Here is an 18983-nt window from a genome sequence, read left to right as displayed (position 1 = left end):
CTATTGCAGGGAATGTGGCAAAGGAATAAATCAGAAAAAACAGCAGAAGTGATGAAGTGAGGTATCTACATAGATTTTTCAGATCTTAAATCTCTTATTGCCAGGGATGCCTTTTGCCTGCTCTGTGTTTTACTGGCAATGTATATTTCACACCGCATTCTCTCTGAAATCCAATATTAAATGCTTGAATAGAAACACTTTTTTCCTTATTGTTATGCCAACACAAAAAGATCCTAGAAATGGGAGAGGCCAGAAATAGGAAAGGGCCAATCTCCTCAGAAGTACAAGACTTCCCAAATTCCACTCTAGTAGCTAGCATTCCCATATGGTGCTCTTGTCACAGATTTGAAATCACAGTAGAGACTGTGTGAAGTAACACATTCATATTTGAGCTTTACAGCAATGAGAATTTTCTTCCCTGACAAGGCAAATCCAGACCACCAAGAGAAGTATCACTACATTTCCCTGAATCTGTGGTTATTTATAACTGTAGAAGCTAATAACCAATGTTTCTTTCATTCACAGCTCCCTATACATTCTACCACACATTTACTACTCAGGCAAGTGACACAAAGGAACTTCCCCCACCAATGAGGATTCTTCTTTCCCCCCCACGTTCTAAGCAGGCTTCATGATCGGTAGTTAGTTTGAAATTGTTATTTATACACTTTCTATCCCAACCTTTGAGAGGATTACACATTATTAATTCCATAAATCAAAGTAATAATCTCACACCAGATTATTAACTGCTTTCTTTCATAGTACCCCCCTACCCACCTGCTGCTTGAGCTGTTGCACAAGACGGTCCTTCTCTCGTTTCAGTGCAGCCACTTCATCTTGGGTCTTCTTCTTAGAGGATGAGAGTTCTAGTAGAGCAATATTGGCATCTTTTTCACTAATGGCAGCAAGGAGGGCTTCTTGCCTGAAAAAAGACCATATAAATATATTACTATCCTGCAAAACTCAGAGGAAGCCTTTACAAAGAGTTGAATATACCATACGTGTTGTAGCAGCATGCAACTCTGAAGAGCAGTAATAAATGTTTGTCGTGGTTCTACGTTGGTGGAGCAGGAAGCCAGGACCTATCCGCCTGCCCCTAAATGACTGCACTGATGCCAAATTATTGCCCACAGGGTAAGAAAAACATGTGATGATATGTTATTATTCTGCACTCAGCTTCTCAGTTTTTAGTAACTACCATGTATTATTACTTTGGCTGAAAATTTTCATTCTTTGTAATGTTCTATACATTTCCAGAAGGGAATTTGAAAATGCATGCGCAAATAATAGACACGACTTCTGTGTTAAATTATATTAGCTTATACTGCCTATTCATGCAGCTATTTAGAAGGAAGGTGGCATGTGAGAAGTTTATTCAAATCACTTAACAATACAGTGTACTCCCAGAAGGAGATGATGACACAGACTCTTTTGTTCTACATGACAAATGTTGAAATAGATGCCTTCAAGGATGATTGAGCTATTCTTTGACTTTTCTTGTGAGTAACCAATATAATGAGCTTGCTGGATGCATGTCCTGACTAAGACAAAAGTAGGCCAGCCCTCATCACAAACCTTTTGCAGCCTTGTAGAAATGGTGTAAGAACAAACATTTTCTTCTTGATCTTGATCAAGATCTTGAGACTCAAGCACTGTAATAACTAGATGTAGAAAGACAACGACGCCATTATCTCTCCTAATAGCAAAAACTTTAAAATAGAATTCAGAAACATTTTATGGATACTGGCTAGAGAGGAGATGAAGACAATAGCCCTGATCATAAAACAGCAGTTCTAAAATGAACTCAAAGGATTGCTCTATGGCAGGAAAACATCTGTTTCTGTCCTCTGACCTTAATTCTCATCTTTAGATGGTGTGGCCAAATCAGGATGTGCATCTGGACATAAAAAAACCCCTTACTGCCCCATAAGGGTGGCTTGTCCCACCTCTCATTACCTTGCAGAGAAAAGGAGGTCCTAAACATTTATGGCAATGTGAAAGAAGGCATCATGCAGGAGTGATGATGAAAAACAAACTCCGAATGCTACTGATTTCCTACCTACTTTTCATTAAAAAAATTAGTCGCAAATGCCAAAATAGTAAAAATGCCGAATTTCCAAATAATCCAAATTTTTACCTGCCCTAGTTTACAAGCAAAAGCATATTAATATTGCTGACTCCAGAGAATGGTTTTCTAAAAACAATCAGATGTGCTACAACAATTCTGCTAATTATGCCAATAGTAACTATTATGTTAATAACATTGCTGCCACAGTCTTCTATTAAAGATGCAAGAAAAGTTATAAAGCTTAATGTAAAATATTAAGATTGCTTTTAATGATACCAATAAATCTGCTTGTTGTCAAGATCTTTTTTAATAAAGACCTATCACAATCTGGTTACTTAGGATCACACTGGCAAACTGTTGAGGGTGGCAGTGACAATAAAACCGCTTTTTTATAATTCACTTGTTACCACTCCTTGAGCAGACTTTATTTGTAGCAAAATAGCTTTGTTTTTTTCTTCCTGTTTTCCTTCTAAACAATTTAACTTAATCTTAGTTAGGAAATTCTAATTGTGGCTAAAATAAAAATACTTGCTCCAAAAGTACTCACTGAGCTCCATGTGAAAGAACACATGAACAAGAAAATAGAGGGGAACAGGACAGATGGCAGTGTGTTTATTTAATATTGGTGTTTTAAACAAATGCATGCAATGTACTGGACTTTTAAACTGAAGGCTTGAAAAGGAAAAGGACTGGTACCACTGGAGTACAGAAATGTTTACCTGTTAAAGTCCTGAAAAATTTACAAATTTGGTGAGCATGAAAGGATGCATTTACTATTGCAATGCTTCTGAGGATGGAAAGTGAAATAGCTTCAGTACTTCAGTATTTAGATCAAATGTGCAGGGAGATCCATACCTGCTGCTCAACTTGACAACTTTCTGTTCTAGGCTACTTATTAAGTAATCTCGTCAATCTGTAAGAATAACCACACATATATTTCCTTCTTGACCTTGTTCTAAAAATCTGACCAATACTGTTTTGCCTTAAAAAAACCCCCACCTCAACACATTATTTCAATAGAATGGGACACATGCAGAGAAGACAGTAGTCTCTGAGAAGCAGCTCAGGGCTACAACGTTTTAACTCAGCTCAGCAACAACCAGCACAGCACTTTTGCCTGTGGAGTTATGCGAAAGGCATGCTGCCTCCACAGGCGCAGAGCTGAAAATACCAGGTTATGAGGTTTCTCTTTGAGAGTTGAAGAGGTGAGACACCACATTTGAAAAGCTCTTGCAATTTTTTACAGGTGTAAAAAAAATAAAAAAAAGAAATACTGCTTTCACTTGGAAGGTGTGAAATTTTGTTAAGACAATGGATGAAAATGAACTCAGTGCTGAGAAAGTCCATGATCACTTTCAGATGAGTGACAGCTGGGATGGAAGAACAACTTTTTCTTACACATTTCAGGTTTAGGTGAGAAGAGGGTAACACATGATGTGGCTTTCTTCTGATCCCAGTCAGTGACTGAACTTTTGGAAATATTTATGACAGTTAAAGACCTCTATCACTGCACTGGAGAATTAACTAGAGCATAAAAACCCAACTGCTAAGATATGATCTCTGTTCATCCCCTCAGTCACTCCAACGATTGCTAGAGTTTTGCTGAAGCTACCATACACAGAAGTTTGCTATTATCAGGATCTCAACTGAAGGCATACATCGTAATCAAAAAATGTGAAAGAACCACGTATTCCAAGAGGAAAAGGTGTGTTTCAACAGACAAAATTACTGACCATCTGACAGCAGAACGGACTTACACAATGAACTTGCTGTGAGTGGAAATCATCTCTGCATTTATACAGGTGTTTCTTGTACATGCTAAGAGAGCAAGCTTGCTTTATGCAGACTACCAGCATACAAAAAATGTGACACATCCAGTTTAGAAAGTACTTGGATCCTGCTTAGATTGTATCTAGAAAAACTAGCACCTTAAATTATTCCTTGTCTTTCAAGACATGATACCACTGATTTAGGCAATTTTTTTTTTTTAGAAGAATATCAAAAGATACTCTAAAGACATTTATGCTATGAAGAAACACAAAGATTACGATGACTTAATGGAGACAGAGTAGAAGAAAGGAAAAGGTGCACATCAGATTCCTAGTTACAGTGTTAAAATTGTAGGTGTGGGAACAATTGATAACGGGTGCATTATTATTGCCACTTTGTTTGAGTTGCTTTTGCTCTATGGAACAGTATTCAATTTTGGATGTATGCCTGAAACATGAAAAATATCAATAGAGTGAAGTGACAGAACATGATCCATGACCTCTGCTTTTTTTCCAGCTATCGTAATCCTGGGAAAACCAGGCTGGCTTGGAGCTCTGGTCATTTTCACTTTCTTTAGAGTAATCTGTTTTGATTCTAAAGAAACACTTATTCTTTTAATAGTAAACCCACAATCCTTGCTGATGATTCAGGACCAGAGCCAAGAATATCTCTGTAACAGTATCTATATAGCTATTACTCTGGTATGGAAATTGGAGGTGCCTCAAATAACACGCAAATCATATCTTCCGCAATCAAATCCTCTGTTGCCCATCTCTACTTCTTAAGTGAAAACTCCAGGATCAGGACTATGAGATACAGAGAACTGCCTATTACTTATTTTTTGCTGAATAATCTTCACCACCATGCCTTAACCAATTATCCAAAATTTCAGTGTTACATCATGTGTAAGAAAGAGGTGCTGGTCAAGTAGAGGGGTGAAAGCTGCTGTGGCTTTCTGACTGTTTTCTGGAACTGAAATAAGACGGAGTTTGAACTCGTCTCCAGGTGGACATTGAGCCATTGACTGTGACTCTTTGCATCTGATATCTAGCCATTCTTTATCCACCAAGCGGTCCATCCATCAAATTGATGTCTCTCCAGTTTAGAGACAAGGATGTCATGTGGGACAGTGTCAAACGCTTTGCACAAGTTGAGGAAGATGATGTCAGCTGCTTTGACTCTGTTCATCATAGAAAGCCACCAGATTGGTCAGGCAGGATTTCCCCTTAGTGAAGCCATGCTGGCTGTCACCAAACACCTTGTTGATTTTCATGTGCCTTAGCATGCCTTCCAGGAGAATCTGCTCCAAGATTTTGCCAGGCACAGAGGTGAGACTGACTGCTCTGTAATTCCCCCAGTCATCCATTTTCCCCTTCTTGAAAATGGGGGTTATATTTCCCTTTTTCCAGGTGTCAGGAACTTCACCTGACTGCCATGATTTCTCAAATATGATGGACAGTGGCTTAGCAATTTCATTTGCCAGCTCCTTCAGGACCCGTGGATGGATTTCATTAGGTCCCATGACTTGTGCACATACAGGTTCCTAATATGGTCTCGAACCAGATCCTCTCCTACACTGGGCCTAAGGTCTTAATTCTCACAGTCCCTGCATCTGCCTTCCAAGGCTTGAGTGGCTAGAGCACTTAAATGGCACACGCTGTTCTCAACAGAGCTTGGAATTGCTAAAATTATTCTAAAGACCACAAAAAGCAAATATCAGCAAGCAAAACACAATTTTTGTGATTAAAGAGCACTATAAAACTGACCGGTTTCACTTCTTGAGAGCTGTTATCCCCAGGGAGACCAAAAGAACATGCTGTAAGACAGGTGAGGTGGCAAGAAGGAGACAATGGGCTGCTGTGTGAATGATGCACATGAACAAACCTGTCAGGAGTGTTGCAGGGAATCTTAAGAGGCCCAGCTCTGGTTCAGGTAACAGTCAGTGGTACATGCACAGCTTCTTCAGCAAACTGTGTCTTCAGTTCACAAGATCAAAGGCCCTGAAATGTTCTAAAAGGCAGGCACAGCATGTGCTTGCTGCACAGCCCAAGATGGTTGATCTTTTAAAAGGCCAGCTAACGTCTGAGCTGCTACATAAACATAGCACACTTATGTTAGTTCAGATATTTCAGATACTGGTGGTAGTAGTGTAGCTGTGGCAACAGCAACTCAGCAAGGGGGAAACTGCCTATTTATCTCTCAATCTGTGCAGGTTCCGTAGCCTGAACTGAGCTGGATAGCAGCTAACAAGAGGTAAGCAGGCTAAACCAGACTGAATATTGCTAAGCGAAAACTTAAATGGCAACACTGTAGAAAATCTAGTGAAAAGAGATTCAGGATTAAGCCTGAACTGGACAAAAAGCAGATGATTTATTTATTTTTTTTAATTCATGCTGAGGCCTTTCACTGAATGTGGATCATGATCACTACAGTCTGGAGAGGTACCAAGACCTGTAGGTGGTATATGGATAATGGTGAATAAAATCTGAAGACAAATATCAATATTATTCACTCTGTTTGCAGTCTTAAAAAAAATGCTAAGAAAGATGGGTTTTGCCTTTTTTAAAACAGATGGCTACAGAATAGTTTGTGGCAGTAGAACTGCCTCTGGCATACTTCTGATTCATCTACAGTCTCCTCCATTCTTTTTGCAGTTCAGCTGGGACTGAGAGTTCTTATAGCTGATGACAAGGACATAATGATAATGAATGACTTCAACCCTGGGACAATAATGGACCCAGAGGATTGAAATGTCTTATGGAAGACAGTGATGACTGCGAAGCCAAGAAGCCACTGAAAATTGCCATGACCGAATTCTTGTGATACCAAATATTGTCAGCCTTCGAAGCATTCATGATGAATGATCTCTGTTCATCCCCTCAGTCACTCCCAACAATTGCTAGAGTTTTGCTGAAGCTACTCATGCACAGAAGTTGTCCTGCTGCATTTAATGGCCATCCTAATGTTTTTGTCAGCACAAAAAAGAGTGTGCAAAGGCACATCACCTTCAGATCGTGAATGGAAATGTCAGATTTTGGGAAGATAATTGGAGATAGCAACAGTTTAAATTGCAGCTTGATTTGAAGGAAGGCAAAGCTTTAAGAATGTCCCTCAACCACAGAAACAGTCTTTTTTCTTTTCTTTTTTAATGAAAACTTAAAAATCAGAACAATGTACTATTATAGAACTACATATTACACAGACGGCAAACTGCAGAAACAGAAGGCATCCAGCAAGCAGTATTTTCTAAATCTTTTTTTTTAGTAGAGAAGAAAGGGCTTAAAAAATTGTATAGCATTAAACTTCAGATGCTGAACAATATTTTTCTTAAAGAACACTTCAGCTGCAGGGATTCTAGCAAAAGTGGCAGGTGCTAGCATCTCATACACCTCCTTACAGAGGCCCTAGGAAAAGACATAGTACAGATGAGACTTCTTGTATGGGCTTAGGTGAGGATAAATAAGGGATTTGAAAGTTTGAGTGACCAAGTACTTGAATAAACTTAGAAAATAAGGAACTACAGCTCATACAGATTCAGTTACTGAGTCCCATTAGCACTGCACTTTGTGTGCAGTGTAGTAAAAACCGTAACTTATCTTCCTGGAGTACTGCAGGCACCAGTCTTGTTTCATTCCTCTTTGGCAAACCACATTTTTGCATATGGGGAAATAAGACTTTATAACTACTCAGTAACCCTCAGCACTGCAGAACTAATACTCTGTATTCCTGCATAATAAGCTCTAGCAGAGAAAGTCCAGTAAGTTGTAATAAAAAATGTTCATCCACAACTCTAAAAATGTTTTAATTACCAGGGTAGTCAAGTTTTTCCACTGGATTACAAATACTAATAGAATCAAGATGTCTTCAAATGGTTCCCTACATCCCTGGTTTCAGGAAACTATGTAATTCCTTCATAACTCCTTCCTAGTAAAGGAGAGGGATCCTTTTGGTAAAACATAACAGAAAACGAATTTTTAAAAGCAGTTTTGTAGTTTGTAGCACAGTTCTCAGGATCATAATGCTGGAATATTTATCAGCTGTGTAATTAGAAAGAATAACAGGATACAAACAGTGCTGAACTAATGATACTTCAAAACATAAAACCTATTCATATTCATTAAAATAATATGTTTAGATATGACAGCGAGAACAAATTCCATGTAGAAATGGTATAAATATATTTTTCTATATAATTTTATTTCAAATTATGAGGTTTCGTCTTATGTGGAGAGTTTCTGAAACTATGGATGAAAAAATGTAAAAGCAATACTGAGATCAGCAGCAGCTTCAATTTTAATGTCACTTAGGAACTGGGCTAACTTTGTCAGGCCTAGTTTCATTATAGGGATCAATTCTATTTTCCTTCTGACTGGCATTAAACGACAACATTTAAAGCAACATAAATGACACAAATTTGGAGAGCTCAGCTAGCTACAAGCTCAGGGTAATCCGGTCAGTTCCTTCAATAGAGACTGTGGCTCTTTCCTGACAGATGACTGACTGACAAAGTTCTCATGGCATACTGAGGTAAGGTGCAATTTTGGCTGTTATGCCTTTAATACACAAGGTTTCAAACTGCAAAGGTTCTGCTGTTTCACAAACTCACTCTGGTAGTAAGGGCATCTGCAATCACCGAAGGAAAGAGCTGATACTTGCATAGTACTTGCTTCAGTTGTCTGTTTTTTGTCCACTGCTGTACTCAAAGACCTACAGAAAATGCTTATGAAAGTGTTTAATCCTTTTCTATCAATCACAGACATTTCTAAGTTTTACTATGGGGAATCACCATTATAATAAGAACTGTATTTGCATATGAATTAAAAAAACCCCTCCCATGAAGTGGCAACAACATAAAGAATGAGCAGACAAAGAGATTCAGATAAAGTACTGCAGTACTGCAAGAGCTAGATAGACATTTGCGGACAGGTTAGAATATAAGTGTTATGACATTGAATTCAGTAATTTGATGAGTTTGGTAGAATGACAGTGTTTGGGTGGGTCACACTTATTAAACTCTTGTGAGAGACTGATCTGAAATCAGACTCCCCTGTCCATTGTCTCAAAGATTGGTCTGAGAAGCTGAAATGGAAATCCACCTATCTTTTGTCTCAGAGATGGGTGGGAGTTGAGATAAGACTCTAATATCAATTTCCGGGGAGAAGGGAATGAGGAGCTGAACTGGGACTCCACCATCCATTGCCTGAGAAGTGGGAAAGAGCTGAGATAAGACTCTTCCATCCATTACCTTGAGGATTTGTGTGAGGTATTATCCCAAGAATCGCTGCAGACACACGTGTGTCAAAGAGACAGCTGCAAGACCAGGGAAACTGATCCACCAGGAACGTGTAAAATGTGACATGAAGAGCAGAGGTACTCTCCCCAGCTCTTTACAAAAGAGGAAAAGGTAATCACCAAGACACACATCACCAAGAGATACACTGCCAGGGAGCCATTCTCATAAGGATGACTCCAGAAGGACATCTCCATGAGGACACTCTCTGCCGATGACTACTACGGACCCTGAGGGACACCCTCCATGAGACATTGCCATAAAGGCAACTCCATGAGACACTCCACGGAGTACCTTCAAGGGGACTCCAGAAGGATGCCTCCACGAGGATACCCACTGCCAACGGACTCTTGGGGTACACTCTGCTCAGATGCCGACTGAAGAACTCCCACCACCAATGATGATGACAACAGACCCCTGGGACACTGCTAGATCCATGGTGGTGACTATCTCTCTCTCTCTGCAACTCGAATTCTTACTTCATTTTCTACCTTTTTTCCAACCTGTCCTATCGCTATCCCCTTTATTACAATAATTACCCCTTTTTACAGTAACTGTCTTTTTTGCAATTTGTAATAAACAAACTGTCCAATTACGGTAGTTAACCTCGTTTGCGTCTTAATTTCACTCTTGGGATCACGAGCTGAAACAGGGTCCAGCACTGGGGTTTTTCCTGCAATCGGACTGTGACAACTCTTAAAAAGTAATTAATACAAAACACCAAACACCTAATCCAATGGGACAGTTCCCCTAGTACTAACATCATCCTTTTCATCATAAACTACATCAACACATCTAATGGTGTAGTTCCAAATTCAACCCTTTTTTTTTGCTGGTTATAGAACACCTTCAGAAAATTAAGAAACTCTGACAGCTCTGAACCATGTGGAGAGAAAACTCCAGTTTCTAACATGCTGATATCCTGGCAATTAGCAACTGTCATCCTGTCAGTGTGCTGCTGAACCTCACAGGGACGATGCGGTCCCCACAGAACTCTTGGTATTGGAATTCAATTCTTAAAAGTAATCTTGACAAATATGTGCAGTCATACCAAAGAACATCATTTCAAGATGCTAACAGACCAGTACCTTACTTAATACACAAGTTGCCAAATTCTGCACCAGCTACAATTTCTGAAGTACTTAAGATGCAGCTATATGAAATGCATGAAGTATCCCAAAGTGAGCCAAATGTTTCTCCAAAAGAAACAGTAGCAACCTCTTGCTGCAAGAGAGTGGGAAAAAAAATGTAACTTGGCAGTATGTGCTACCTGCTCTTTTAATTGCAGCTGGGAATCATCAAACAAACTGCAAATTAATTTCCCAAACACAGCCTTTTACCCTCAGTCAATAGGCATAATACCATGCTCCTTCCATTCCTGTACTTGTATTCTGAATCAGCAAGTTACCTTTCCCTTGTCTGGATGGCATGTCAGCAGTCCTTCTCATCCTGATCCACACTCACAGCTACCAAAAAAGGAATTGCAAATTCAAGCAAACCAAGTGAGAAGAAAATACTAAGTTGTTTTTCATCAGCAAACTGAAGCCTCCTGAATTTACACCTTTTCACTGTTCTTTTCTATGTCATTACATACAAGTGACCACAACTGGAAAACAAAAGATAAAAATGTAAATTCTTTGTGAACAGAGTTGTCTCGTCACAAAAGGCATGCCCCTGTAATTTTCCATTGTATGAATGGCATGATAATAATCAATCTTAATTACTGACACAGGAAGCATTACCACTTGTGCTGTCCTTGTTTAAAAATAAATAAATAAATGAATACTGGTAACATATTTAGACTTTCCTATGCATGTTTTCCCTAGCATCCTAAATGACTACAATCACAGAAGCAGCATTTCTTACTAGGACTGATAAGCAATGCTTTTTGAAGTCTTTTCCCTAATATATTTGATATGACATACTACATTTCCCATCAATGTTTTAGCCTTTTTTTTTACTTAAGCTTTCTGTCTTAATTTTACCACCACTTTGGTACCTGAGGCGAAGATCTGCAATTCCTAGTCCTGATCACATCTCAGCTTTGAGCACTCAGAACTGCAGTACAGATTTAGACCGTGTCTGCCACTATGTCCAGAAAAAAAAATCTAAAGCTTTCACAGAGGGCCTTTCCAACCCACTACTCATTTCCTGTACTATATTTATTGATTAATTCTTCCAGTGGAAAAGTGGCTGCTCCTTATCACAGCTGCTAAACTGATAGTACATGAGCCTCACCTGCTTGCCTGTGAACAAGCTGTTATTGAAGATGGTATATGTTAGAAGGAACCTTCAACCTTGATGTTATGGCACCTGGCATTATAGAAGATTTGTTCCTTCAAAGAGTAGTAGTTGTTTGTTTTTTTTTTAAGACATCTTTTTGTTGTTTTACCTGCCTTCGGTGTGGAAGCTGGATGAGAGACAGAAATACTCATAACGCTCTGGAGTTCCACAGAGCTGGCTTTTCTGAGAAGGTAGTCCTGAAACTTGTGCTGTCTTTCTTCATCTGCAGTTTAATGGTAATGCAAGTAGAGCACAAACTTCAGGTATAATTTTAAACCAGGCAATACAGGTCACCAGAATACATCCACCAGATTCTGAAAAATGACCTTGTAAGAAAAACAGCTCTAGTTTCATTTCCTGTGACATGGTCAAGTACAGGTTGAGCTTTAGCTTAGCACATGGTTTCTCAATCAGCTTAAGCTGACACAAGACAGGGCTCTCACTGAAAGAGATGGTTCTGCCTTTCAATTTTCAGGTTCCTCCTGTGCTCCCTAGTGTCAGCACCACTGACTGTATATGCCTTCAGCTTGGTGATCCCATTAAAACCTAGCCCTGAATAAACAGTAAGAAACCAAATCTGACCACAGGTTCCTTATCCCTAGAGGAACTGCAGTTCTTCAAGATGCTGTGACAGTGTCAAACCCGTAGTTGCCAAAGCCAGCACCGACAAAACATAAGAATGGAAAGTGAATTGTGGAATTCACATTGATTCTAACTTATCAACCAACCACAATTACTACAGTGAAAACAACTGGTCTTTAATTATGTCTTCATGAATCAGACTCCAGGTGAAAGATGGTAAAAAGAAATTTCAGCTGTATCAGTCAAATGATGACAGCCATACTGCAGTCTTAGTGTGGTTTCCGATCATGTGAAAACCCCAAGTAATGATTTATAGTTTTAAGAAAACTATCCAATGTTTAGACTCTAATCAACCATACAAGCTGATAGACAGCCTACCTCCTTACTACATGACTATCATTACTGCTATTTCTGGTTAATATACATCATCTCACTTCTTTCTGCATTTGCCTTGTTTCCATGCTTGGCATACTCCTTTTGATGGATCATCACACTTTCCTTTTTTTTTTTGTTTTACCTGTCTGCTCATTGGAAACCAAGGCAAAGACATTAATTTAATTTTGGAACCATATGCATACTACTGCTAATCCTAGCCCTGCCCTCAGTGCACTGTAGTTCCATTTCCTTTCCTGATATTTTTATATCTGTGCTTATAGAATGCTTTATTATTTGAGTTGATTCCCTTTGGAAGGTCCAATTCAGCATAAGTGCTCACAATTCTCACTTCATTCCTGTAATTTCTGCTTCCCAAAAGTATCTCTCTTTCTTGATCATTTTTTAAGGCTGCTGCTAATTTCCTTTTCGATGCAGATACACAGTCAGTTAGATTTGTAACTCTTTCTTAAACTTTTCCCCCTTTGTTTGGGATGCAAACACTTTACAGTTTGGTCTTTTGCTATACATAAATTCCCTGCTTCCTCTACAGTTCAATCTCTGAGTTGTGTTCAATTCACTTGCTACCTAATATTCTTAATGTTTCAGCTTAATACTTTCAAATTGAAGATTTTACTTGTTTAGCATAGTTTCCTTTTTTAAATATAAGTGCACTCAATTCATGGTCATTACAGCTACAGCTGGTTTTGGCGATAATTTCTTCTCTAGTATCATCAAACAGTTATTACAATCCTGAAGTTGCAAACTATATTACTTCTTGGTGATCTAGTAAATACTGAGTTAATAAGTCCAGCAGTTTCTCTGGTTGGCATCCAATAAATAGATGTCTCCCATAAAAACACACTTTATAATTGCTATTTGCATCTACCACAACTCTGCATGTAAAATCCATAGCAGGCTACATTTACTCTTTGTACAAACCCTTTTATAGTCTTTATGTTATTTTGACTCAAAGTAATGCTATTATTTCATTTATGCTATTACCTTATTTCCTCAGAATCTCCAGTAGTATCATTAATATAAGCCACCTGTACTTTAATTTCTAGCTTTCCTGAACAAGTCGTACCCACATTCCAGTTGTGAATATTATTCTGTTTCTCATTAATTGCCATTATCCTTACAACATCTGGTTTCATGTTACATAACAGACGTGCGGAACTACTTAATTTTGTTATCCTTTTACAAACATTTCAACAAATTCTCTTGCTGGAGTTGGATTGCTTTCATCATTTGTTGTCTGACTACCAACCTGTGCATGTCTTACCTAATTTTCTTCTCCCTCTTTTTCGAGGTGTCTTTTGTGTATCTGTACAAGCCTCTCTTCCAGAACCACTTGCTTTCTAAAAAGATCTAAGGTCAGACACAGTATATGGGACTGTTTACATTAATTCTGCAAAGGATGTCTTAGGGTTTGGTGGTAGTAACAGCAGCAGCACTAATGCTGACATCTGTTTTATTCTAGGACTAAAGCCTACTACTACCTGTATTTCAGTCTTTTCTGGTTGCTGCTGCTGCCCAGGAGATGGATTGTAAATGGAGCCAAAGAAAAGCCCAAGGGTCTGGATAAGGCCATGAGTAGCAGCATCAGGGGAAAAACAGGATGGGAGCAGTTTAATTCAGCACTGAGGCCTCCTACTCCTGGTAGCTTCAAAGACTGCTGCTTAAGTAGTGCCAAAAGAAGTGTTTCTAAGTGAATCGAAGTTGTTGAAAGGGTTGAGGACAGGAATGGAGCAGGTGTTAGGGGCTATGGATAAAATTTGTATATATTTAGTTCCATAACTGCAGCAGAAGGGGCCTGAGAGGTTTCATTTAATTTCCTTTTTCAGATCCTGATCTGAAAGTAGGTGTTGCTACTTGCAGTCTCTTAGTGGAGAATTTGTGTTTGAACTGGCACTCCAGTATATTCTGATGAGCTCTGAAGATAAACAACTTTCCAGATGCTTAAAACAACTGGCATTCTACAGTAAGTAGGGAGCATCCCACTGTCATCTTTTCTGGCTTTATCTCTACCCAGTCTGTGCTCTTCATGAGAAGAAACTGGAGCTGTATGCTGTAAAAACAGTTTAGGAGACTGAGCATGCATAATCTGCTCCAGAGCAAACACTTTTAAACCTGATCTAAACCACGGAAACAGAGCCTTGACAATACTCTATTATCAGACCTACGCTAAACATTCTGTTGTACCAAGCCTTTTTTCACGTACAGAGTTAAAGAATCCTATATATATGAAAAAAAAAGAATCTCAACAATCTCAATGGAAGCTGTTATTGTCTGCTTTGTAATGAGTCACAAGGTACATGAACCTTGAGCAACATGTTGAAAGTGAGAGAGCAAGTCATTCACATGAGAGGGTACTGGAAAAACCTCATTTTAGCAAATTCCAGCTACCAACACCTTTTCAACTGAAAAATCTGAAGCTGTGCTCTTCCTGTAAACAAAAATCCCATGAAAATTGCCTTATGGAGGAAACTGTTCCACGTACATTTACAGATATAACTCTACTATCTTAGAAAAAGTAAAAAACTCCAATTCAAGGATATGAAACAGACAAGAAAGCTTAAACCATCTTGTAACACACACACAGACTTTCTTTCACGAAAACCTGTCTACACTATAATAAATGGAAGTTCCCATACCTTCCTGTAAGTAGCTCTTGCTTGTTTTGATATGGTTACCCTTTAACTGGATTGTACCATTGTTAACAAGTATAATTTAGCGTCTTCCTAGGTAGACTTGTGGCAAGGTTAATTTCTTGCAATGAAATTTCTTGCTAAATTGCAAAATGCTTTATTTACTTTATGGAGAAGTTGTGCATAATCATAGAATCAGAATCGTTTGGGTTGGAAAGGACCTTAAGAACATCTAATTCCAACCCCCTGCCATGGGCTAGGACACTACACACTAAACAAAGACTCCATCCAACCTGGCCTTGAACACTGCCAGGGATGGAGCATTCCCAGATTCCTTGGGCAACCTTTTCCAGTGCCTCACCACTCTCACAGTAAAGAACTTCTTCCTTATATCCAATCTAAACTTCCCCTGTTTAAGTTTGAATCCAAGGCTGACTCCAGGATGAGAAAGTCAAGTCAGAAATTTGAGTGCGTTGCAAGGAACAGGACTGCTTTACAGGTTACAGCTTCTTTGTTTTAACAGTATTATTTAAAACCAGAGGAAAAATGGCTCTTTCTGTCAGTTCCCTATAATGTCTAAACTATTTAAAACAAGCAAAATCATGTTAAGAATATACAGTGGAGATTTACACTGAATGAATGGAGATTCACAGGGAACTGGGGCAGAAAATAACTGTGAGGCAGGGCAAAGACAAGGGTATTGGTCAACTTTCAACCCTGAAACTATCTTTAAGAAATAGTTAATTTTGTACAACAACAAAAATTCTCAGCATTTTCTGAAGTGTATGGACCAATGAATTTACAGGAAAATACAAGGATGCTTCATGCAGAATAAATCTTTAAAAACTGAGAGGGGAAGACCACCAATGAAGAAAAGTGTTCCATTTTTAAAACTAACAACTGCTAACTGCAAAACACATAAACATTATAGTCAGTTGAAACAGAAACATGGCTGAGTGGAGCTGAGAGTCAGGATCTACTCTTCATGCTTTGTGGTTTGACAAAAAGCACATCATTTAATGAACTCTGTAAATGCAAATACTACTATTTACTTAAGAAAAGAATTGTACCAGTACATGTGGTACTGTCTGTAAAACAGTGACATCCGGAGCTGAGAAACAGTCAGGTCTCTTGGAAAAAGGGGATTGCCAAAATCTTGTACACATCCAAGCTGTCTCATTTTTGCTGAGTACCGTGACTGCACTGAGATTTTTCCCTTCTTCACACAAGAAACTCAGCAGCCAGAAGGCTACAAAACTATGAAGGAAACACCTGAGAAGCACAAGGATTCCCCTACCACCGAATCCCCAACAGACACAGAGCAGAGAGCTCTTGGGCAAGACAAGTGAAACTGCCAGCTTTGAGCAAACCTGTGTTTATGAATTTATGGCAGCCTCCCGGTTAAAGGCCCATCTGGGCTGGAGCAGGGGGAGGCTGGGAAGACCATGCGCCAGTTACATTTTTGCCATTCCTGCTGCGGTATGGCGTGAATAAATCACAGGGCTGAGGTCAGAACAGCCAGCCCATAAAGTGATTCATGGGCCCAGCAGCACATTCCCCCAGGACTATGTACTTTATTACAGTAAACCTCAGAACAAGATACAATTTCCTGTCTCAAGGAGCAGCCTTTAAATCAGGACACCTGGACAGCCCTGCAACCACTTACAGAAACAATAGGTCTCAGCCCCACCGCTGCCTCTCCATGCGGGCTCATGCTGCCCGAGGCCTGCCGCCTTTAACGCTAAATAGCACCTTTAGAAACGACCTCCTTCTGCAGCAGATTACTGTAGTGAGAAGACTGTGGAGCCAATGTACTGATATAATCCTATTCTTCAGCCATAGCTCCCCACCCAAGAAATAAATAAATTCTCCATCTGTTGTTTTTGATTCCATTCTAGCCTTTCCTTTGGCTTTGCAGATGGCAAGTCATTCTGTACAATCACTGCAAATAGTGGAAAAGATCCTGATTATTTTCACTCTTCAGAGGTCTTACAGTTCTTAAAACTATAGACATAACATGGTAACATGTCCCTTGAAAGCTGCTTCATGGAAAACTTAGCTAGGATTAAGAAGCTTATATATACTGAGACACACCTGAAAGACTTTCAAAAGACAAGAATGTATGAGAAAGTGGTAGAGGAGGAAAAGTTTTGGGGGAAATTTAGGGGAGAATTCATCAAACACTGAAAGTTAAGACTGCCACTAAACTGGTCAAAGTAAAAAAAAAAAAAATCTAGATAAAGGAAAAGGGAAAAAGAAGGACTGATAAAACAAATGTAAGCAACACTAAACCCATCAGATTTGTCCAAGACTGAAGCTGTTTGTTTTGTGATTACTTCTACAAGTGAAAACAGTTGTGTGGAAAACTATTTCCTTCACCTGCTTATTTTATGTTGTTTTATCCTACTCAAAGGATATCCTTCACTTCTGTGGATTATTTCAGAGCCTGCAGCAGACAGAATCAAGGCTTATTCATTGATTTTACCCAGTCTGATTTCCTGTACAGAACAAATACATTGTATCCAATTGCTCCCATTGAAGCCAGTAACTTAATTCTGGGGAGCAAGGAAAAGGATATTCACTTGTCACTGAAAGCCATGAGGAACTGGCTGCTATCCTTGTGAGTTTGTCCCAGTGGTTACTAGTTTTTGCTGTCAGAAAGCCATTTGTTTTTCTATTCCTAATTTTTCTGCCCTCAGTTTCTGAATAATGATCATTGTTTTGGCAGTCTCAACTGGAATAAACAGTGTTTTAATATAATTATGATTTCATTTTCTAGATAGTAGTCACAATATTCTGTATAGTCCAACTGTATCAACTATCCTATAAAACAGAAGTAAAATCCTCATTCTACTCATACTCATTAATCCTACTTTTATGTAGCCAAAGCCCTCTTGCCGCCAACGTCTCACTGCTTTTTTCCAGAACATTGCTACATCTTTTCCAAGTAATTCCTTTCAAAATAGTGTGGAGTAGACTCCATATTGTTCCAATTTATATGCCTAATATTCAGATGCACTTTGTGTAAATGAGTTCACATTAAGAAGAAATCTACACTGCTCTACATGTCTGTTCTCATCATTAGGTAACACAATGGCATTTTCTTTATCACCTGCAAGATCCACTGACTGCCATTTTATACTTACTTCCAGCTCATTGATAAAATGTTTACTAGCATCAAGCCTAGTATCAAAATCTATGAAGCTCAGAAATAAATATCACTGTTCAGTTTTAACTGGTAAATGCTGACAGACAGGGCTCACATTCAGCACACACATACTGCTGGAAATTGGTCATTTACCATTTATCATTAGAAGTCTAATCATATTTAATGCAAAAAAGTTATTTCTATCAAACATACCTGGTTTTTTTTAACTAAACTTTGCAGTTAATTAAGGAATCAGATCACATTTTTTGACATTACACATCTTACACAAATGAAGTTGACTGGTATTAATTAAAAGCCTATTCCTTAATTCTTTAGGTTGTCAGAATCTTTTATCAGCTTATTCATTACTTTGCTCACAAATTGTAACAGTTACTGAAGTCATGGCAAGTTATTCTGTCTGCTATTCCGCAACACTTCCAGAACCTGAGCATTTTCATAACTTCCAGAATTTCACCACAATTCCAAAACTTATTAAACTTTCAAGGAGCCAAAATTCCCTTCACCCAACTTGTCTTAGTGTTCTTAGGTACCAGAAATCTCGGCATGCCACCCCAAACACATATGTAACATCTTCAGCAGTTTACTATATTGAAAAGAAAAATACGAAATGCCACAGTACCTTTCTAGGAAGAGAGGCAAACCTACTTCCATTCAATTCCTGTGTGATCCAAATTAATAATGAAAGATGTCACAAGTAAGATAATATTTTGGGCATACTGCAAGCATATCAAATGGATTAATGAACTGAAGGAAAAAAAAGGAATAGATCTTTCTTGGCTTTGTTTTTCCAGCAATTCT

The 18983-nt window shown here is 38.7% G+C and overlaps 1 protein-coding gene across 11 annotated transcripts in view; it reads right to left on the bottom strand.

Moving 5' to 3' along the window:
• The window catches only part of ERC1 (ELKS/RAB6-interacting/CAST family member 1), a 296380-nt gene that overhangs the window by 61298 nt on the left and 216099 nt on the right, over positions 1 to 18983 (bottom strand). For all 11 annotated transcript variants that reach the window (XM_062616671.1, XM_062616673.1, XM_062616663.1 and 8 more), the window contains one exon: positions 778 to 922. In XM_062616671.1, the coding sequence (XP_062472655.1) occupies positions 778 to 922 (145 nt within the window). The remainder of the gene's footprint in view (positions 1 to 777; positions 923 to 18983) is intronic.

This window comes from Pezoporus occidentalis, unplaced genomic scaffold (genome assembly GCF_034315485.1).
Source record: "Pezoporus occidentalis ecotype Australia unplaced genomic scaffold, CSIRO_AGI_Poc_V1 ctg19, whole genome shotgun sequence".
In the NCBI taxonomy this organism is placed as follows: Eukaryota; Metazoa; Chordata; class Aves; order Psittaciformes; family Psittacidae; genus Pezoporus; species Pezoporus occidentalis.
This window is presented reverse-complemented; position numbering and strand designations above follow the sequence as displayed.